The sequence below is a fragment of the Seriola aureovittata genome, chromosome 2 (assembly GCF_021018895.1).
Source record: "Seriola aureovittata isolate HTS-2021-v1 ecotype China chromosome 2, ASM2101889v1, whole genome shotgun sequence".
In the NCBI taxonomy this organism is placed as follows: Eukaryota; Metazoa; Chordata; class Actinopteri; order Carangiformes; family Carangidae; genus Seriola; species Seriola aureovittata.
The window spans coordinates 11496103-11518432 of record NC_079365.1 but is presented as its reverse complement, the minus strand read 5'-3'; the positions used below and the strand labels follow the sequence as shown (position 1 = coordinate 11518432).

Here is a 22330-nt window from a genome sequence, read left to right as displayed (position 1 = left end):
GTATGGTGCGAATATTCCTGCAGACAGAGGAAGGTGAGTTGCCTGCACAGCAGAACAGGTGAATTGCCCGGGCCTGGGACTGGTCATACTTGCCCTACAGATCAGCCTGTAGGGCATCTTGGTTTGGTCATGTAATGTCCAGTTACAGTGTGTTGCCACAGGGAGGCACTGTGGGGGCTCTGGGGGTGGAAAACCTTACACATTCCTCTCCCCTTCCCACCTCTGGGTGGTGTTCAGGACTGTTGCAGCAGCTACGAGCAAAAGGTGCAGATACAATCCATAACTATAGTGCTGCGTCACGCGCATCAACACAGCCTGACGCAGTGCCACCACATGCAAAAGCCACTATAACATAAACATAATGTTTTCACAAGTCAATATCGACATGTTGACCTCAGTAGTATCTTTTATGTTTGCCCGAGACTTACTTGTGTCTGGTAAACACTCTACATCTCTGGAAAAACACAGCAAGTACAACAGGTTTAGCAAGACAAAAATCATCCTCGAATTATTGATGAAGAGATCGTATATGTATAAACTGGTGCATATGTTGCTAGTTCACACATATATATTCCTTTCTCTGTTTTTATATATATTTTTATATTATAGCCTATTATAGGTCACCTTCTTTACAAGTCAGAAGCTTGTACTTGCCTTTTAATCCATGACAGCAGCTCAGGTGGTATAGAGTAACAGACAAAGATGGTGGTGAATAATATAACATCATATTATATGGTAAACAGATTTAGCAAATAGTATGCAGCTAGTTTTCCCAACATCATACATTAGATTCTCTGTCCTTATATTACAGCCTATTCTAATCTCATTCTATCAGGTGGTAGACAGAAAAGTGGAATAAGATCAGAATGGGAGGTTCAGTAAGACAAATAATGTTTGAATTATTAAACACGGGGCATTAGATTGACAGTATGGATGAGCATGTGAACCTAGTTTACAAAATAAAATATAATTCTTTCATAGTCTTTCTATTACAGCCTAGTCTAGATGACTTTCTTTCTAGATGTACTCACTTTCCCTCATACTGTTTGTAAATGGCAAAATCTCAGGTGGTAGAGCAAAATTAACAGAGAAAATGAACTAAAGTAACTTTAGTATGTGATAATATAAGGACAAATGGCTGCATTGTACCAATTTTTTCAGTTTCTTTTATTATATGATCAAAATCTCATGAACACCTTTTCATTCACAGTGACTGTAGCAGCTCAGGCAGTGGCGTAAGAAGATAAAGAATATAAGACATTATTAATTAGTTCAAACTCCTTAGTCTATATTTATATTACAACCTGTTCCAGGTCACTTTTACGTCATACCTGCTTGTTCTCACCTTTGTATGAATGGCAGCAGCTCAGGTGGTGGAGTTAAGATGAAGGTAGAGAAATATAATCAATCATTCAAAGATAAATAATCAGTGATATCATATACATAAACAGGTACAGCACAGTGTATGTATCCAGTTTGCACATACAGTATATTATTGTCTCAGTCTTTAAATTATAGCCCATTTTACTTTTACTGCATGTCAGAAGCTTGTATCTCCCACAATGATTGGCAAAAATCATTGTGGCAGTAGAATAGGACAACAGCGAGGAACCATATATAATGGTTAATGAGACAAGTTATTTAAAGATTATTTGTGAATACGTGATACTATATGGCATGGATAAACAGGGGAGGCTTACAGTGTGTAGCTAGTTGACAGATGACTTCTATTACTTTCTCTGTACGTGTACTGTATTATGGCCTATTCAAGTCACTTTCTCTACAAGTCAAAAGCTTACACTCACGTTTCAGTCCACAGTGAACAGCAGCAGCTCAGGTGGTAGAGTAAGATAAGAGCAAAGAATGACAAATAACAGTAAGTAAAATTTACAGTCTTTGACTTTGAACAAACTGGTATAGCATACAGTATATATTGCGTTAGCAACATAACATACATTATTTTCTATCTTTATATTACCCTATTATCCTATTCTGGGTCACTTTCTTTCCAAAGCTTTCATAGATTTTTCCTGTATTATGTAAATGGAAGCAGCTCAGGTGGTGGAGTAAGATAAGAGAAATAGAAATGATGGTTAATAAGATAAACTAGAATTACCGAACCAGTAATATTATATGCATACACAGATACAGCATACAGTATTGAGCCAGGTTGCAGCAAGCTCAGGTGGTGGAGTATGATAAGAGGAGAGAAAAATAAATAGGGGTTGGTTGGATGAATAATCGTTTGAATTACAAAATTTTTACTGTCACTATTGTATGGATAAAAATGAATTTGAATTTTGAGAGAGAACAATAAATAATGGTTAGAAGGATAGACAAATGATCTATGAATAACTAAATAAGTAATATGATATGTATAAAAATGTGTAGCATACAGTATATAGCAAGTTTACATAATATTATTATCTTTGTCTTTATATTTTAGACTATGGTTGGCCACTTTCTGTCTAAGTCAGAAGTTCATACTTACCTTTTTTGTCCACAGTGAACAGCAGCAGTAGTTCATGTGGTAGAATAATAAGAGAACAGTAATCCATGGTTAGTTGGAAACACAAATAATCTTTGAATTGCTAAATAAGTGATATTATATGAATATATACGGTATGTAGTGTTTGCCAGTAGCATACATTACTTTCACCTTCTTTCCACAAATCAGTGCTCATACGTTCTTGTCCACAGTGAACAGCAGCAGCTCAGGTGTCAGGATAAGATAAAAGTAAAGTAAGACAAAAATCGTTATCAAGACTAGTAATCTGCAATTATCTTATCTTCAATTGTTGTGGGTTGTTGTTGACAATCACATACTCTACTTTTTCTGCCCAGTGTTTTCTAATAATCAGAAACTCATACTCACCTTTGGTCATATTAAGTCAATGGCAGTGGCTCAAGTAGTAGAAGTTCTTCTCTGTTAAATCAGGGTTAGAGTTCTCCTGGCTGCATGAACTCACTAAACTCCAACTGTAGAGGAGGCCAGCATGATATATGCATCACTGGACCCCAAACAAAATATTTTTTGCCTTTATTACAGTCACAGTGAGAGAGAGACAGGAAAGTTGGGGAAAGAGAGAGTGGATGACATGCAGCAAAGGGTCCTGGTCAAAAGTAAAGTGCTTTGTTTTATGTCATCTTCGCAGCCGTGTTCCCCATCATGTTCTCTCTCCTATCGACAAAGCTGCAAGTTCCTGTCCTGCCAGATGCAAAGCCTACATGCACAGGGTGTCAACAACCCTGCCAGACACAAGGGCTGACCTGGGGCATCGCCAGCCTTGCCAGACGCAGAGGATGGCCCTCAGGGTGAGAGAAAGGTCGATCAACCCAATGTGCCAAAATGAAGAGATAGTACAAGGAAGACACTTCCTGAAATGCAACAGCCCAGCCAGATGCAAAGGCAACATGGGGCTTTGCTTGCCCAGCCAAACGCAAAGGCCAGCCCTCGGGGTTAAAAAGAGTCAATCCAGCAACCCTGTCAACATGATGAAATGATGGCCCCAGTGCAAAACATGATCTGGGGTGTCACCAGCCCTGCCGGGTGCAAAGGCCAGTTATCAGTGGTCTATACACTGTAGAGTCAATCTGAGTCACTGTCATCAGACCACCTTGGCCTCTTAGCAGCAGCATCCCCCAAGTCACTCTTTTCCTTGCGCCTCCTCGTGGTGCAATCATTTTCAGCCACTTTTGGCAGATGTAAGATCATTATCATATTTGTACTGTAACGTTGCCCTCTGTACGATCAATAATGTCAAAAGTCCCATACTGTGCTATCACTTAATCATTTTGTATCTGTATCTTGTATCTGTAGTTGTAATCAATTTAGTGTATCTCATTTTAATTCATTTCACGATCAGGCTAGTAAAATGTAGAGTTTACGTCTGTGTTCGTCTACCATAAAATGAAAGTAAATGACGTAATTCTCAATTTGAAAGTAACTGACGTGACTCTCAAACCTCCACTAATGTATCTGACAACATATTTGGACAATCTCGATTAAACTAGCGTGATCGACCATCTGCTCCTATAGATGGATGGGTATGTTAAAATGAAGCTACATCTGATTTCACACTCCGATGCAGCTTTCCTTCACCACTCATCGCGAGTTTCGTTACCTTATCAGTTAGCTCGGTTAGCTACAGTGAGCTAACTAGCATAGCTGAAACACGGGGTAGGTGTGACTTCGATTAAGACCTTAACCTGTTTTGTAGCGTACTGTTTGATAGGACATGAAAAGTCATGTTCAAATCATGACACAGACCAACGAACCACTGCTACGCGGGTGCTGTGGCCATTTTCTACAAATACTGGCAAACCCTTCTGGCTAGCGTGTCTGGTCCCATGGTGTAATGGTTAGCACTCTGGACTTTGAATCCAGCGATCCGAGTTCAAATCTCGGTGGGACCTCATCCTTTTGACCTGCGTGTTGTCAAAGGTGTGAGTATTTGTGGCACGGATGGTTCTTTCTCGTGGTGACAATAAGTGCAAAAGGCGAGAATAACTGAGTTATATCATAAGAAGGTAAGTATTGGACACAATCAGATTCACCACCTTTATCTGCTTTAAGCAAGTTACAAAAAAGGAAATTACAACTGTACTAATTGGTCTGCAAATAAGTAATAAAATATATGACAGGAAGCCTTTAAATGATGAAGCCAACAGTTGTATTTGATTTCATTTGATTGCTTTAATTTACTTGTCAAATATGACATACACCATTCTTTGTCATCCACCTCAGAGGCCTAAAATATATTACTTCTTTTACATAAAAATCCATTATGAAAAATAATAATTGTGCTGAAGTCATCTAAATACTGTCTCAGTTTATAAAAAAACACACAAATGCCAAACAATGAAAAGATATTGATAAAAAAAATCAACCATGAGAATATCTTTACACAATAATGAAGTCTTTGGCTTTAAGTGAAACTTCTCTCTGAAACATAACTCACACATATTACATGTTACTGTGGATATTGGTTGGTTAAATAGGTAATGTAAATTAAACAAATCTAAAATATGTAATATGGAGAGACTGGTCTGTACTGGTTCTTTTTATAATGACATTAGAAATGTGGAGATTGTAGAGTTCGTAAATATTCAAGTCCTGTCCTTATCTTTTAAACGAGTTACTTCTGTTGTGAGGCTAACCTCCCTTTTACTTTCTTATGTAGTGTGTAACCAGTCATCTATCTGTCTGTGTTTTAAATTGTAGATAGGTTCAGCTTAGGTTTTCATAGTATTGTTGAGGATTGAATTTACACTTTCTTCTCAGATATTCAAAATACACAACCTCTTACATTTAGTCACCTCCTTTACTCTTTCTAACACTGCGTGGCGAGCAAAATTGCAGCCACTTTACACCTTGAAACATGACTCTGACTTTCTACTACATTGTTGAAGGCCTTCTGAACCATTGTCTCTTGAGCTTTAAATGTTGGTGTACAGAAACTTTAAGAATAACGGTGTGGTAAATGGATTGTCATGCAGTTTTGTTGTACATCATGTGAAGAGTTTGTAACAGAAAAACAAAAAATTACTTCATCAGCAAAAACAACAACAACAAAAAAACTCTTATTTGAATCTCATTTGGCAAGTTTACCAATGGTAGGTCAGTCTTTGGCTTATCAAACTATTCCTCTGTAACTGCTCTGGAAGCTGACATATAAACAATACTTTGCCCTTTGGAGCAGTGATCTGTCAGAAATATAAAAACAGTCATACAGCCGAGCACAGTCATGCCACCTGCACGAATGCAAGCAAAAATGTAGTAACACACACACATATCTTAAAAAAAAAAAGTTATGCTAGAATCTCTCCCACATCCCTGATAGTCCAGAGTTTTCAAATTCTTCTGCTCCTTCATCTACGTAGCTGTGGTCCCAGCATGACTTTGTTAATAAAGTTGACGATGGCCACAGCCGGCTGCTCGGGGTCCATCTCTGCGAATAGGTGACACACGTTTTCTGTAGCACTGCCTGTCCGCCTGGCCACAAAGCCAAACATCCTGCAGCAAAAACAAGAGACGAGAGAAGTCAAAAGACTGGAAAGCAAATAGTATTTGACACTGAAAGAAACCTAGATTTTTTCTCAAGAAGTCAGAGTAACGACTCTAATTGTTTTGATTAATTGCCATGCAAAGTAGCACAAGGTACCAGTCGGTGATATCACTCGCCAAGAAAAACACACAGTGACACAAGCACTTACCTGCTTGATGTGCTATCAGAATTAGTCCACCTGAAGCACGGGTACACAAATAGAGACAGAGACAAAATGCAGGAACACATGAATAACAAGGACATGGAGACTGTTTTATAAGACTAGGCAATGACTAGCACTACTCATTCACCTATCACAGTCAAAAAGCAGACAAGCAAATCAACTTATATTTATAAAATATAAGGCAATACAAGAGTTATTTGTGCAGCAGCAGCAGCAGCAGGCGCACACTTATTACTGCCTTTGTTGAAAGTAATCAGCAGTAACTCAAACACATATAGTTTTATTAAAATTGATTTGTATCAGTGACCCACCTCTGGTCTTGGGGGTCAAGGCTGCTGAATGTTACACTGCTGATTGGATAGTGTCTCCTAAAAAATAGCCTGTGTAAACACAAACAAAATTACTCATTTGTCTTTGGCATTAGTTTTTTTTCCATCAAACTGATGCAAACACCGTGTCATGCAGCAACAATTTGATGCAGTAACAAATACCACTTTTTAATAAAATAAGCAGTGACACCCACTGAGTTAAAAGTGTGATGCAGTTGCTAATAAGTACGACTGCAGTGTCTAAGATGCACCTTCTTTTGCTGTCTGTTAGAGTGATCCCCTGAGAGGACACTTTAAAGTGGACCACCGTTGCCACTGGACGCGGACTCAGAGCCAAAGTGCACTTGGTTGCCTTGGAAACTGCCTCCGGCCCCGTCAGTGATTCAGTTTCCACAGAGTTCAGGTAAAGCACATTGCAGGCTGGTTCATCAAAGAGATGAGACGAGAAAACGTGGATGAATATGAGCATGTACGTTGTTTTGTGTCAGTGCTATGAAAACATGAGGCTTGAACAGTCTCTGCTGGTCAAAAGAAAGAACTGCAACGACTGCCCTACATGAGATTCATCCTCTGTGGAAGTTCATACAGCAACAGAATCACCATAAAGAAAACAAGCATGTGTATTACCTGCTCCTTGTTTGAGGAGGTCAGCTGCTGTGCTGGTGTTTGTTGCACTCTGCATCTCCTGAAGCTCCCCAACAAGGTCTGAAACATCATAGTCTTCAGTTACATGACAGCACCATCTAAATGATTGAGGCTACAGTGTGTAATTGTTGTAACAACCTTCTAGTCTTTGGTTAATAGTCATTTATTTGTTCTCTAACAATAGAAAAGCTCATTTGAAGAGGCGGATATTTAATTTTAGTTGTAAAAATCATGACAACATGATGACTAAATGTAATGATACTGATATTACCTTTCTCTGGGATGCGGAGAGCACAGGGCAGAGAGATGGGAGTAATTGAATGCTGGTACACCAGGGCAGATAAACTTCCTGAGACAGAGAAAGAAGACAGAAAGAGGAAATGGGTAAAACAGACTATGATTATGACAGATTAAAAGGAATTAAATGAAAATAAGGAACTGGGAAGCAAGTAAATAAAAAAATAAAAAAAACACACTTACTCTTGGTTTTACAGGTTTAGATAATAAGTTTCAGTATCTCGTACATAGCTAAATATGTGAAACATGTCGTGACAGTTGTGTCTATACACATAACTGACCGAAGTAGGACTCGTTCTGACAGCCCTTGATCTTCACTCCCCGTGGCCCAGTCTCGATGAGGAAGTGTCTCACCAGCTGTTCCAGAGGATCCCCTGGGAAAGAGGAGAGGAGGGTGAGAAGTGAAGGAGCAATGATGAAAAATAAGGACGACTGTCTTGCTGCAGAGCATATTCTATAAGGACGTGTGAGCAAAACATACACGAAAATATACAATTCTATTTACTATAGACTTATCAAAACCATATTGTCATTGCTGTCTTTGATAACGACTGTGCCTTTTCATGCATGAACAGAGTAGAACAGAAATATATGAAAACTTATGATCTATCATCATCATTAGTTGTTGAAAGACAAAAAGATAAACAAGAAAGCACAAGAATAATGAACATTTTGGTACCTGTGTCTTAATTTGAACAGTATTAAACCAGCGCTTAATTCAGCATTAGCACTGGATTAGTGACACAGTTGTTCTCAACTAAAATATAAATGTCATTTGAACTAAAGTATTAACAGCATAAATGCAAATTAACAAGGTCATGGAAATCACACATTGATTGGATCAGAAACTAATAATTACTAAAAGTAATTACACTGATTTGCTGTCAGGTGTCTTCCTCTAAAACAAGTCTGCAGTCATTTTGAGTGATAAAACAGACTCGGTAGATGAATGGAAATTATGTAACTAATCAACCACTGAAGTTTTGCCATCACATTTCTAAATATAGCTTGTTGAATAGGAGTTTGATGTTATTTCACTGGTGCCAAGACAGTCACAAGAAAGACACCTGCCATAGGCCTTCTTCACAGCAGACATTTTATCTTGTCACATTAGGGAAAAGCACAGGTGTTACTAATAACATTAGCAATGGCTCTGTAGTATTCAAGTGTCCCAGTAAGCTATGACAGTGTGACAGTGAGTCAGCATGAACAACACCAGGACCCAGACACTGAAGCGGATAAATGGAATTCAGCCATTATATATTTTTATTATTTACTCCTGTGCTTTGTTTTTTCCTCTGACATGTCATTAAAGGCCCAGTGGCAGCCAGCTCATTAGTATTTGCATTGCATTCATAATGGTTACCTTTGCCTCCAGCGATGTTGGCATTAGGAGGAGGGGTGGCCACTTTGAGGGCCAGACCGTAGGCCCCCTGGAAAGAGTTACTGTCTCTGATGAGGAAAGTCCCCGGTTCCTTGTCCTTTAACACAGCTATAGCTACAGTAGAGAGAACATGTTAAAGTGAGGGGGCTGTAGTTGAAAATGAAAGACGAAACATCGCTTACTCACCAGAGCACATAAAGACTGGATTTCTTGGTAATGTTAAATACAGACATTGCATTTGTGTACAATCCTCACCTTGGTCTCTCGAGATGCCTGGTTTGTACCAGTACTTGGAGCTGTCCTGGACAAACTTTGCATTAACCCTGATGTCTGCCTCCTCCCTGTAGCTAGACTGCGTAGACCCTCGTCTCTGCTCTCCCGTAGCAGGGGAGAAAGAAACGTGGTGTGTGGGGGAAGGAGCTGAGGAGATTCTAAGAAGAGAGTTGTGTCCGTTCAGGGATCCTGCTGTGGAGGAAAGGCGTTTCTTCTCGGGGAGCGGTGGCTGGACGGCGGGGATGGTGACTGCAGTGTAGCCCGTGTATGGGACATGGGGGACGTTTAGTAATGGGTAGTAATAGGAAGCTAAGGGAAATGTGGGTGTGTGATAGCCGTCGGGCACAGGTGATGGAGGTTTGTTGTCGGCTGAGCTGTCTCTGTCTGGGGTCAGTCTGTGCCCTGCTGTGTCTGCAGCCAATGGGGGGCACTGGTGAGAGGACTGCCGATCTGGAGAGCCAATAGGAGAATTTGGGGAAGTGGCGGAGGGGCTGGAAGTGAGGCTAACAGAAGGGTTCATGGTTACACTTCTGCTGCTGTTGGATGTGGTATCGCTGGGAAGGGCAGAACCATTGAGTTGCACTTGGACCGGGGTGATGATGACAGCAGCATAATTTGAAGCATGCGATTGCTTACATCCTTCAGCACTCCCTGTGATCCTGACAGCGCCGATCGTTCCATCAGAACTCAAACTCAGCTCACTTGATGATTGTGCAGAGTTTATGGATATGCCGGAAGTTTGGGTTTGTGTTTCTGCCGGTACCGGTGTGATAGTTTTGTTGCTATTTGTGCTGGAGTCGAGCTGTGTGGAGGTTTCTTGGCTTTGAGAAGGGCTATCAGCAGTAACACTGCGAACATAATATGAACTAATAAGTTTATTTGGATAAATGTTTTATTTTCAATATTAGTAGATGTCAAAAAAGAAAGTTTCACCCACCTGTCTTCAGTGTGTGTTGGGCTGCTGCTACCAATAAGTGTGTAGTCATGATCAGAGTCCAGTCCAGGGGTGCTTGTCTGGCCATTAGAGTCCGATTTAGTCTCTGAACCCTGGGATATGTCATCATCCACATCAGTTTTGGCATTCTCTACTTTAAGAAGCAAGATAAAATAAATCAAGATTAATTTAAAACAAAACAATCATAAAAACAAAAGTTACAAGAAGTATTTTAGTGTAAAAAAAAACAACCCCAAAACAATCACCACTGTGTCCATCATTCACCTTCAGCATCCTGCTGTTCTCTGCATCTAGAGGGCGTCTCGGGCAGCCTGCCTTTCCCAGAAGAAGGGCTACCAGCAGGCAGAGGCGAGGCTGACCCAGAGTGGTATCCTGACGCGTAACCCCGGCTCTCGTGGCTCTCGGCCGGGGAGGACTGATAAGGAGAGCAGGGGCAGGAGTGACGGGGTTGTGGAGGCGTGTGGTACCCACTGCTGGCTCCATCCCGCACATCCACCAGAGACTGGGGGCTATGGTAGCTCTGGTGAGGTGCGAGGGCAAATCTAGGCTGCTCCGGGTTTGGACTCTGATCCAAAGAGGGATGACACACCCGAAACGCAGGCATAGCTGATTTGCACTGCCAGAACTCGGCCTCTCTTGCCACCTCCCATGGATTTTCACTTTCCCATAGCGGAGGCGCCTCTCTTGTTCGTTGTGCCCCTGCACCTTGGGACCAGTGTGGGTTCTCCGATTGGTCTGGGTGCAATGGGTGGAATGTTCTGACTGAGGATGGTTGGTGCTCTCGCCTGCTGGAGCAGTCCCAACAGGGGCAACCAGAGGACGATGTTGGAGAGCTGAAGAACATTTCCCTGTAAGGGCTGGAGGGCAGTGACTGATGGGAGAGATGAGCGGACGGGCCGTGGCTGGAATAATGGAAGAGGTGACACTCCTCCCCGGTGCAGAGTCGGTTTGAGGCTGGGAGGGTGTGGCTGTGTGGGTGTGCATGTTCAGGGGTAGAATAAGGGTAGTACGGCCTGTGGAGACAGGACAGGGGTGGTGGCGGGGGTGGGGGTGGACGTTCCCATGGTAACTCTGGTAAAGGATGGGCACTATGGCGATGGCAGAGCTCCATATGAGCTGAATTTAGAGGAGGTGACACAGATTTGGATGGTAAAGCAGGCAGAGTTTGACTTTTTGGATGATTTTTAATGCTATTGCAACGTCCGAGACAGTGCCCATTAGAAAGGCAGGGCCCTCTCTCCCATCCCACATTGCCACACTTTGCACCTGCTCGACCACAACACGAGTGCTCTCGCCTCAAACCCCCCGGACTTGACGGTTGTCCATCATCTAATATCGCCGTTTCCCGATCCTTTTCTTTCCCTCTTGTTTTATCTCTTGCTCTGTCTTCCCCGTCTCCTCTCCTCAATGGACAGTCAGGATTTTCTCTCTCAGGGCAGTTTATGGACGGAGAGCCGTCTTGCAGATGATCAGTGGGTGCTGAGGAGCGATTGGAATCACTGGTGTAGGTGGGGGGCTGGGGCTGGCTGGGAGTTTGGGGCTTCACTGTTGGGCTGTTAGTGAGGCATCCATTGGGAGAGGCTGCTGAGGCAGTTGAGCCTGGCCCACGCCGCTTCCTCACCTGTGCATATAGACTGCCGTCCAGTGGGCCCCTCGTATGAGAGATATCTGGTAGAAAGGAGAAGGGAGTGTGATGTGATGTTAGATTTTTCCACCTTAAAGCTAATTTTTTTGCACCTGTGTGTATGTTTCTTACTTTCCATGCTGTCTTGGTGGTGCAGGTTGAAGTTCTCATAAGAATCCCATCTGACCACAGGGTCTGAGGTGTTAAAGTCCACTTTGATAGAGGCATCATTCTTACGATATTCTCGACCTTGGAATGCAGACATTTTAATGTGAAGCATATAAAAATGTAAAAAAGAAAAGGATTATGAGCACGAAATGTACCACAGGAAGCAGTGCAAGACAGACAGCTGATAATAAATACCTTTCATTTTTTCTGGCCCATTGGAGAAGATAAACTCGACTGTAGCATCAGGAGGGAACCTGTCATCTGCGGAAAGACCAACATAAAGGGAAACTAAAATATCCAGACTGCAACTACAGAGAGTGATAAAAACATTCACAAGAGATCTGTGAAGTAGAAAAACCAACGTTAATAAATAAAGATACTTGCCATCACTTTTCATGATGGAAATAAATACGACAGAATATGGCTCAAGTAAACAGAGCATAACACTTCAAAGAAATGTGCCGTCTGAGATCAGCTTTCGTTTTACTTTTCCACGCATGAGTGTGGGTAATATTATTTATACATTGTATGCATGCGTCAGCACGTTGCACTAAGAGCAACTGTCATGAGACGGCTGCTTACTGAGCCATGTACAAGTATTTCTGTTTCATCTAACCTGACACTGTCATTTGCCATTTGTCTCAATATACATGAACCCAACAATGGACTAAAGAGTAAGTGGGTCTTAAATTATACATCCCTGTAAACAATTTCAAGGAAGCAATAAAAATATACAGCAGAAGGTTTCCATTTGTTCTTTCATATGCTTACAACATATTCAGATCTTAGTGTAGTACAGCAGTAGTAGAGTCTTATGGTTTTAAATACCCTTATCTCTAATCCCTTCTGTCACAGCTGTGCAAAAATTGGTGCATTTACAAGCAAACTATTGAGTCTCTATTTTGATACCTGTACAGGCCAGGTCCAGTTCAGTCTTGCCAAACCACAGCTGGGCCCCGTGAACAGTACAGGTGTGAAACTGGACTCTGAAGACCACCTCCCTCTCTGCTGCTCGACTCCGCCGATGGTAGCACTTCACCTGCAGGAGAGGATGCAAGTAAGCGTGAGTGATATAAATAGCAAGACTCATTTCTCATGGAATGTATTGAAATGTTAACACTTGTTGCTGGCGTGATAAATAGTAAATCTAATTTTTATTAGCTTTGTTACTGTGTTTTGTTGGATCCTATATCGTGTGTGTGATGGTATGTTCTCAGGGTGTTGCTGCTGTGTGTGACCCTCTGAGATAAATAAAGTACCTTCATGTCTTTGTAGGATGCTAAGGGCTTTTAATGTTTTTACCCTCTCAAAGAGACATGCAAGTCAGTAATTAAGTATGCATGTTCATAGTCTGCAGAGGATTTGTAGCTTAAGAGGTTTAAAAAAAAAAACTGGCACTTATTAAAAGCAAAGTTACAAAAGTGCATGACAGGCAGGAAAGAAATGTGTATTTATGAAAGCACAAAAGTCAGTGGGAGTGGAGGAAACTGACTACATTAATAGGCAAAATAGCAGCTGGTGCACTGCAGTTATTGCTGCGGTGCAAGTAAGGTTTCCAATTAGTGACATACAGTTCATGATAAACTGTTTCTCACCATTATGTCCCCCTTTAATAATAGTGCTGGCTCCATAGTCACACACAGCTTCCTCGCCCTGGAGCTCTGGGGATCACTGGACACACACACACATGCACAGTAAAAAAATAAATAAATAAAAAAGAAACAGCCATAGAACTATACATAAATCCAGTCAGAAACATGTCTCAGTTGGATAAAACACTGGTAAACAATGTTAACTTTAACATAAACACAGACCAGGCTACACCTAAACACAGACACTGGCCTGTATAGACAACATCTGTCAAAGGGACGGAGGGAGGGAAACACGTCCGCCCGCAGGGGGTGAGCTGAAAACCCAGTGGTGCAACTGGACAACTGACCATGTACTTACTAGACGCCTGAGGTGTAGACCAGCTGAAGAGACTGATAAATTTTCAGGAACGGATAGAAACCTGCAAAAACAGAGAGAAGTGAGGATAACAGCAATAAAAAAAACAGGGAGAGTTTGCAGACAAAGGCTCTATTGTTTCTTTTTTTTGCCTTTAACATTGGTAAACATTTTGTGTTCACTATTCAAAGCTCATAATTACCATCACAGCACTGCAAGCAATTATACCAAGATTTGTTTGTGTAAAACTGACCTCCTCCAGTCTGGAAGTTTGGTAGAGAGGGGATGAGGATCTGGTGGAGGAACAGAGGACTGCTGTTCATTTTGATGGTACCTGACAGCAGACCGCCAAAGTAGTAGATGTACCTGAAGAAGAGAAGTGAGGAAGTGATGCAATGACAGCAGAGAGCGACATGAGGTGATGACAGCAGCATCACAAGAAGTGATATACGGGAGAGGAGGTGATATAAACTGTAGACGAGTGTGTCACACCTGTTCTGAGAGGGCTGCAGGGATGACGAGACTTTGTCCTCACAGAACTTCCTCATGGCCAGTGTGGTGAGAGCCTGATCCGCTCTGTGGACACCAGCACAAGTGTATTAATACACGCTTTACAGATGTGTGTAAGCAATCATTTGTAAGTGATAGTGAGGGGATGAGGTGTATGCCTAGAGTAAATCATGGCTGTTGGTGGTGACCAACTCAATCTATTCTACACTGACCGCTTTATTGGCATTTTAGACAAAAATCAAGACGTGAATGCACGGAGGACAGAGATCTAGACCTGAAATGATTAACTGATGAGTCGATTAGTGGATCAAAAGAAAATGAATGGTCAACAAATTTGATAATCAATTAAATCAATATTTGTAATATCTGTCTTCTGTGAAGTAAACTGAATATCTTTGGGTTTTAGACCATTGTTCTGACAAGCTATTTAAATATGTAACATCGTTCTTGGGGAAAATGTGATATTTTTTCAGGCCTGATATGGGCCAAAGTATTAATTGGAAAAATAATCAACAGATTTTTTTGATTATATAGATAACTGTTAGTCGCAGCACTACAGTGATCACATTGAGCAAAAGGTATTCAAAGATGGTTTCAGACATGATGACAACAAAATATAACTGAAAAGTGATCTTTACACATGTTGGTATGGCAAGTGTCCTGTTACACTAGTAATGATTACCCAGCGGATATCTTGCTGTAGTGCATGTAGGCTGCCACAATGACCCCCGTCTTCCCTTTGTGTCCCTGTCAGAACACAGATCAACGTCATGAAATTGTTTTTTTTTTAAATATGTTAACAGCAAAGTAAGGTGATGTAGATTCGGGTTGCACAAACCTTGCAGTGGAGGACCACTACGTTGCTGGGGTCAGAGGTCAGCCAGGTCTCCATGGCCTTACAGATGGCACAGATCCTGTCCAAGGGTGGGGCATGAAGATCAGGCCAGCCGTAGTCCTGCACCTTAACCGCATAAGAGAAGTCAAACCGTTCTAAACTTCGAAAATACAAAGTGGCAGCATACATAGTTTATGTGTCTCAGTCGTGTCTCAGCAGTTGAAGCAGTGTGTGATCTGTTGAGATGCAGTGTGAGATGTCAGTTTGTGTACCTTTTGATTAAGTCTGGTGATGTCATGTCTCCTCTCTGATAAATTCAGTAGCTGGAAAAGACAGAGATATGTAAGGTATGAGAGATATATCATTATTTTATTAAAAAAATTTTTTTTTTTACAAATAACACAAACTGAGCAAAAAAAAAAACATTTAAAGACAACTGTGAGGAATTATTTGGTAGTTTAATACTCCCTCTATTCACAAATAAGGACTGAAAGTAATAACCATTCTCTCAGTTACACAAATATACAAATAAAACCTCTATAATTAGTTTTAATACCTTTAATGGCAGCCATTACTTAAATTTGACCGCTTCTGTCCTTCTAGGAGACGAATCACAACATTGAGTTTGTATGTGTTAAGATTTCAGTTTTACTACTAACCAGAAACTGGTCCTGGTGCTTGGATTTCAGCATGGAGGCCACTTCCTGTAGGTTTCTGTGGTACCGCGGCTCCTCCAGGTCTGGCAGGAAGAAGACAGAGATGATCCTCTCTGTGATGTAGGTGAGGTCGAAGTCGTAGTGGTGCTCCATCACATGCTCCATCACTTGTTCCACACTTTTACTCCTAGACATTGTGAGAGTCCATTGTTTGAGTGCAGCCAGAACAGCCATTAGGCAGTTAAGATGGCCAAGCTTTATGTCCTTAATGTAACTTTTCTATTTATTTGTCTGTGTCCATTTTACATCTCTGATATCAATTTCTTCTGTCTTGATGTGTGATTTGTTTTACCTTGGTATTGAGCCTCTTTTCTTCTGTGATGTAGATTTAATGGAACTGTTCTGAGAAACAAACAAAAAAGAATAACTGTACAGTAATTACTGATCGCATTACATATAAAACTATTTTCTAAAGTACATGCACAAACTTACAAGATCTGTAGTTGAGGTGCAGGTGGGAGTCACCTGAAAGGAAAGGACCACATGGTTAGTTTTTGCAGCAGTCACACCACCATATGCACACATACAGACACACGAACACACTGGGAATGGACCAGCACATGCCAAGTCATGTGTTTGGTTTAATGCTCTTGGTCCTGCTCCAGCAGTGCAGATGAAGAGATGGAGGGGAGGTGGGGGGAGGGGAGGGGTGAGGAGGAAGGATGAGGGGCTGATGGAGAGGATAGTAAAATTCTCTCACTCTCTCCTCCTGTCATCTGCAGCAGCTGGTTTGAAGAAGAGGCTGTCAGTGCAGATTTGGCCGTTCCACATGATGAGCTAGTGACGCATTATGTCAGACACGCACACGCACACGCGAGCACACACACACAAACAACACAAAGATGTATACACGTAGAGACAAACCTTGACAAGCACCTGCATACCTGCACGTCGGCAAGAATATAAAGAACACGGGGACATTGTCTTGGCTTTTTTGAATTTTTCTCTCTCGCGCTGCAGATCAACTGACCAGTGTTTATTCTGCTGACCAGGCAGGTGAATAAGCAGAAATGTTCAGTATAAAGAGAGATACTCCATAAAACGATTGATCGCACTTTTTTGCTTGGTTAAGAAGAAGGAGTGAAGGATAGGGACGGATGAAGTTTACAGGAGGATGAGTCTACATGTGGCGTGCAGTCCTTGTCCTCTGCTGGTGTGCCAAGAGTATCTTGCCAAAACCACAAACACACGTACACAGAGAGAGGGAAGCTGGGGTCATGCAAACAGACTACAGCCACTACTATACAAACAGACCTGAGCACATTCCTGTATAGCCTCTTCTCTTCTGAATTGTTTATTATCAGGATAACAGTTGATCCTGAAACTAGTATAAACTATTATCAGGGAATGTGTTACTTTTCCAGCTCATTTGATGGAGTCATTAGATAATGACAACAAGCTGATAAATGACACCACAGCAGAAAATTAAAGAAATGAGCAAAAGAAATGGTATCAAACATTCAGTATTACAGCACAGCTCCCACTGCACAGCTCTCACTGTAAACCTTGATAGGTGACACCCTGTCAACTTTTGGCTTTTGAACTATCCCATGAGGATGACTGACAGCTGAGCTGCCCTCTGTGGCTGAGCGCTGGCCAGTGCTGACAGGTGTCAAGCAACAGGTTAACAAGCCAGATGCCTCACAATCACAACGAAACACAACTGAAACACCGCCAGGAAAACAACAGCAGCCATGCAGAAATACGCTGTGCTAAAATTTACACTGAATTATCACCATCCATGTAGATACTGTGTTCACTTTGTTAGTTTTAAAAAAAACAAAAAAAAACAAACCTAAAGCTTATTACAAGTGACTGTCAAGTACAGTATGTTTTTCAGTTCCAGCTGCAGAGGAGTTTGATTGTAAGTTTATTTGATTTCCACTGACAGTCTCTGACAGTCAAGGTTGATTTGTTTTTTTTTTGTCTGTGTTCAGACTGAGTACAGAATACTTGCATATCATTTCATCATGTCAACAACACCAACATTACATTGTTATGACTAAACTGAGGCAACCACTGATGAATTCATGTTACCACCGTGAGGGGCTGGTGCAGCTCCTGCATCATGATCCATGTGCAGCTTCTCAGAGAGAGTCATTAATAATGCACAGTAGATACATTATATTGATATGACTTATAATAAGAAAAATGGCAGCCAATGTCCTCTGGGTGGTCAAGGCAGAGGTGCGCCAGTAGTTCTTTATTGTATTTTTATCAACTGAGACTAAAATCAGCTTGGATTCTGAATTAGCATAAAAAACCTCTTTGATTTAATTGCTAATTGGCTAAAAATTACTGACATTATTTTCATTGAGCTTCGTAGTTTTTCTCAAGACAAAAAGAATACAATTTATTACGCATCTTCGTTTATTTCACTTTCACTAGGTTTCTATTTTTTTTATTTTAAATAGTCCAAAAATATTTGTCATGAGCACAGATAATGGGTTTTATTATCATAAACCGAAATCATAGCTTTCTCATTTTCATAGGACACACAGAGTCTGTGATACACGAAGTAGACATGGTAAATGACATTACAGAGGCGTAACAGAGAAAGGACAAAAACAGGCATGTGTTCTACAGAGGACTGAGTAAAAGGATGAGTGAAGGGGAAAAGGCCAGGCTGTAATTGGTTACGGCACGGCAAAATATGCTACTGCTGAACTGACTGATTATTGTCGTGCAGGATGACAGCCAATATACAGCACTAACAGGCGTCATTTGTTATTGAGTTATTTGTTAATATTTTCACATGCTACTAATCTTTCCTGTGTTAGTGTACAAGGACATTATAAAAACCTACAGTAGGAAATGAGATAGAGATTCAGCCATAGGGGAGAAATCTTCTCTTAATAGGTTTAATAATGATAGTTACAGTAAGTGGATAAAGTGGTCGGCTCCAGGGAGGAGCAGTAGGAGACAGACACAACATACACATGTACCCATGTATAAACACAAACATGCACACAAAAGAAGAGCAGGGTTGAACCTTGAGGCAGAGAGCACCAACATGCAGCATAAAGGCAGAGGAGGAAGACAGCAGAGTCAACAGGAAGCAATTTGCAACAGGATGTCAGCACTGGTCAACCTAGGTTCACACATACAAACACACACATACACACACACAAACATGCCGAGTGTATACACGTGTCTTTGGTAGCTCTGCCAGCCTCAGGGTCTTCATTAATGCATGTGGACTGAACGCTGGAGCCACTGGGAACAGAGCCATCTGGTTCAGTTTGTCTTGTTCATCAGCTAGCATTTACTGAGGTGCCAGTGACAGCACTCGATCCCACCCTCAGGGACTTACTGACTGGATGCCTGGCTCAGTTCGCCTTGTTCATAAAGTACACTTTTCAGTCCTTTATCAAGCAAAAATGGTTTGTTCGCCTCATTAAATTTGGGGATTCGACGTTTGGACTGTTGGTCCTTGGACAAAACAACACAACATTTGAAATTCACTTTCTTGTTGGGAGTATGATGAAAAGCTTGATACCGCTCACATGTCTGTGGGATCTGGACACAGCTGTTGCCTGATAAATGAAAAGTGTTTCATGATGAACAAGGTAACCCAGCTAAACAGACTAGGCATCCAATCTGATGGTTGGCATAAATATGAAGATCGTTATCTTAGTTTAGCATAAAGACTGGAAACAGGGAACGCGAACACGTGTTTCCTAAAATGTGCAACTATTTCATTAAGACATCATCTTGGGTTCTAGGAAACTGTTGTGAGCGTTTTCATTTCTTTCTGATACTTACAGCCTGATCTTATCGACTGAAAAACTGACTTATTACAACTGATTAATCAACATGAATCTCCATTAAACCTTTAGAGTGTAACAGTGAATCCTTCCTCTGGTGTTTCCTGACTGATAATCACCTCCAAAACACACTGGCTGTGACACGGCTCTGAAAAGTTTTCACTGCCACATCTTGACTCATCACTGCTATCCCAGGGAGAGGAAATCCAACAGTCAGTTACAAGGAAGCAGGAGATTGGTAAATGTGAGTGTTTGAGACACAGACATCGGTACGACGTCCAGGAGGAGCGACTTTTATTCTGACAGTTAACTCATAGCTGACGTAACGCACAGTGGAGAGGGAGAAGTGAGTAAGCTTTCCCATTTGAAACTGGAAAAGCAAAATAACCGTGTCGTATTCCAAGTTCCATAGTCTCACAAAAAGACACTAATGCCCACTGAAAGCTTAATAAAGCTTTCTATTTTTTGCGCAGATTTAACATTTTACCCAGAGCAGCAGAGGGCAAGTTCAGGAGTGGTTGTGATTTACATGAAAGGATGACATCCCCTCTCTTTCTTCTTCTCATTATCGCACTACCTCTCTTTCTTTTTCTCCCACCTTTGATCCCTCATTTCTCCATTTCCTACCCCCCTACCCCCTGTCACCCCCCTTGCTTCCTCCTCTCCTACTACCTCACACCCTCTCCCTCTCGACTTTCAGTGCATGGAGACAGGATAACTATAATCATCCCTGCCATGAGATACAAGCATGTGCTCCCCCTGAATAAACAACATCAGATGACAAAGAACACCTCGATAAGCATCACCCACAGCCAGGGCGAATCAGATTCGTAACTGGCCCGGAGAAGAGTGGAACAAGAGGAAGCACAAACAAGGGCTCAAAGAGCAACAAACAAACTCTCTGGGGAGTAGAGAGATAGAGAGAGCTTAGAAAAAATAAGACATAGGGAAGACGGAAGAGGAAGGAGATGAGGCAAACAGAGAGAGAAAGCGAGAGCGAGCGCTGGATGGGAGAGAGATGTCAACAGCTGAACATGCCTCCTGACCACTCACACTGAGCAGAGAGATTTCACAGAGCTATTTTGACAGAGCTCCTTATTTTAGACCAAACATCTCTCAGAACTCCTCAGGGCTCATTTTGTCTATTTGTCCATCAGTCATCTCACAAATCCACTTGCCTTTGCAGCAGCAGCAGCAGCAGCAGCATGGCAACAGCAAACTAACATAACTTTGTATTTGGTCCTTCACACTTTGCCCAACAACAATTAACACCCAGCAACTGAAGATAACATGAATTAATAGTGTCCTGCTGTCTATATCCATCTATTATCAAATGAAATGATTAAATATTATTATAATTAATGATGCCCTCTGAGCTCCAATTCATTTAAAGATGTTGTTATGACCCTGCCAAAAATAGGAAGTGTATAAGTCCTGGAATATTAAACAAGGCTTGCTGTGCATCCATACTTATCACTTAGTGTCTCAGGAAATGAAAAGACTTAAGTAAATATGCACACAATGTGCATGCATGTGTATGTGCACTGTCCTTGTAATACTTTATTATTGATTAGGCGAATAAAGTTGTAAAATTAAATGAACCATGAAAATGATCTGTACACACTACATCATGGCAGCGATGGTTATAAATGGCAACAACAATGTGACGATAATAAGTCACCCCCTTAGTCATGTTACACAGATGTTCCTCAGACAGAATCTTCTACCCACAATGTCTACTTCAAGCACCATCCAGTTTTTTTTTAATTTTCTTTTTTTTTTTTATCTCCATCGACTTTGTTGTCTCTACCTTCCCATTGATCTGCAATGAGCTTCCACTGGACAGCTTGTCCTCTCGCCCCCCATGGAGAGACGCAAACAACAGAAAAGGTTGAAAAACATGACTTGCTCAAGACACCACCTGATAGCAGAAAGGCCACAGATCCTCACAACATCTCGACGGCATTTTCAATTGTTGAATGTGAATTTGCAGAGGAGGTTTGCAACTTTGAAGGAAACTTTAAAAAAAAAAAAAAATCCGTTTCAGCCCCACTGGCACCAATTAAGACAAAGTGACAACATTATAATGTATAACACTTATACCTATTACACAAGCACATAGTCCTTATAGCATCACAATCACAATATCAATTCACAAGTCAGCATGAAGCATTAGCAGAACAGCTGGCGTGTATGAGCAGACACTGTAACCATCTGTATTTCACTACGCAACATTAGCATCCATCAGATGATGTTAGGACAGCTGACTGACTTCAGTACAGCCATTTGTCTCTGTCAGGTGGCCTGTGGTCAGTGATGATTGTCTATACACAACATGTAACACAGACATGTGTACACAGTGTTGAAATAGACAGATACATACAGTAAGTAGATGCTGTGACATCCAATCAAAAACAGTCTGGCTGCAGGTTTTTACAAAATCTTATATTTACAGACATGTATAATAGACTACTGTATAGAACAGGGTTGTTTTGTACAGTTTCCATTATCTGCTAACCTGCGCCTAGTAACAACTATCTCATTAAAAAGTAAATCTTATGAGTTCACTCTCTGGTATTAAAAATTAAAATCTGTGTATTTTTTTGTAGGTCACAGCCGGTCACAGCAGGAGTCTCCAGTTCATTTTCT

At 41.3% G+C, this 22330-nt stretch overlaps 1 protein-coding gene and 1 non-coding gene across 5 annotated transcripts in view; one reads left to right on the top strand and one right to left on the bottom strand.

Moving 5' to 3' along the window:
- The first annotated feature begins 4344 nt into the window (after nt 1-4344).
- On the top strand, nt 4345-4416 carry trnaq-uug (transfer RNA glutamine (anticodon UUG)). Its single transcript has one exon. It is a non-coding gene; the product is annotated as a tRNA-Gln (tRNA).
- Nucleotides 4417-4671: 255 nt separating this feature from the next.
- Nucleotides 4672-22330, bottom strand: part of LOC130187077 (tensin-2-like) — a 30767-nt gene continuing 13108 nt past the window's right edge. For 2 of the 4 annotated variants that reach the window (XM_056404487.1, XM_056404490.1), the window contains 24 exons: nt 16347-16379; nt 16207-16256; nt 15858-16041; nt 15471-15521; nt 15202-15324; nt 15046-15110; nt 14346-14429; nt 14107-14219; nt 13857-13917; nt 13502-13577; nt 12816-12945; nt 12102-12167; nt 11871-11987; nt 10379-11782; nt 10097-10247; nt 9142-10007; nt 8869-9000; nt 7784-7876; nt 7477-7554; nt 7188-7265; nt 6812-6980; nt 6543-6611; nt 6217-6246; nt 4672-6016 (listed from right to left, as the gene is read on the bottom strand). In XM_056404487.1, the coding sequence (XP_056260462.1) occupies nt 5872-6016; nt 6217-6246; nt 6543-6611; nt 6812-6980; nt 7188-7265; nt 7477-7554; nt 7784-7876; nt 8869-9000; nt 9142-10007; nt 10097-10247; nt 10379-11782; nt 11871-11987; nt 12102-12167; nt 12816-12945; nt 13502-13577; nt 13857-13917; nt 14107-14219; nt 14346-14429; nt 15046-15110; nt 15202-15324; nt 15471-15521; nt 15858-16041; nt 16207-16256; nt 16347-16379 (4368 nt within the window). In that variant the 3' untranslated portion in view covers nt 4672-5871. The remainder of the gene's footprint in view (nt 6017-6216; nt 6247-6542; nt 6612-6811; nt 6981-7187; nt 7266-7476; nt 7555-7783; nt 7877-8868; nt 9001-9141; nt 10008-10096; nt 10248-10378; nt 11783-11870; nt 11988-12101; nt 12168-12815; nt 12946-13501; nt 13578-13856; nt 13918-14106; nt 14220-14345; nt 14430-15045; nt 15111-15201; nt 15325-15470; nt 15522-15857; nt 16042-16206; nt 16257-16346; nt 16380-22330) is intronic. The other 2 variants (XM_056404488.1, XM_056404489.1) reach the window with 2 other exon arrangements.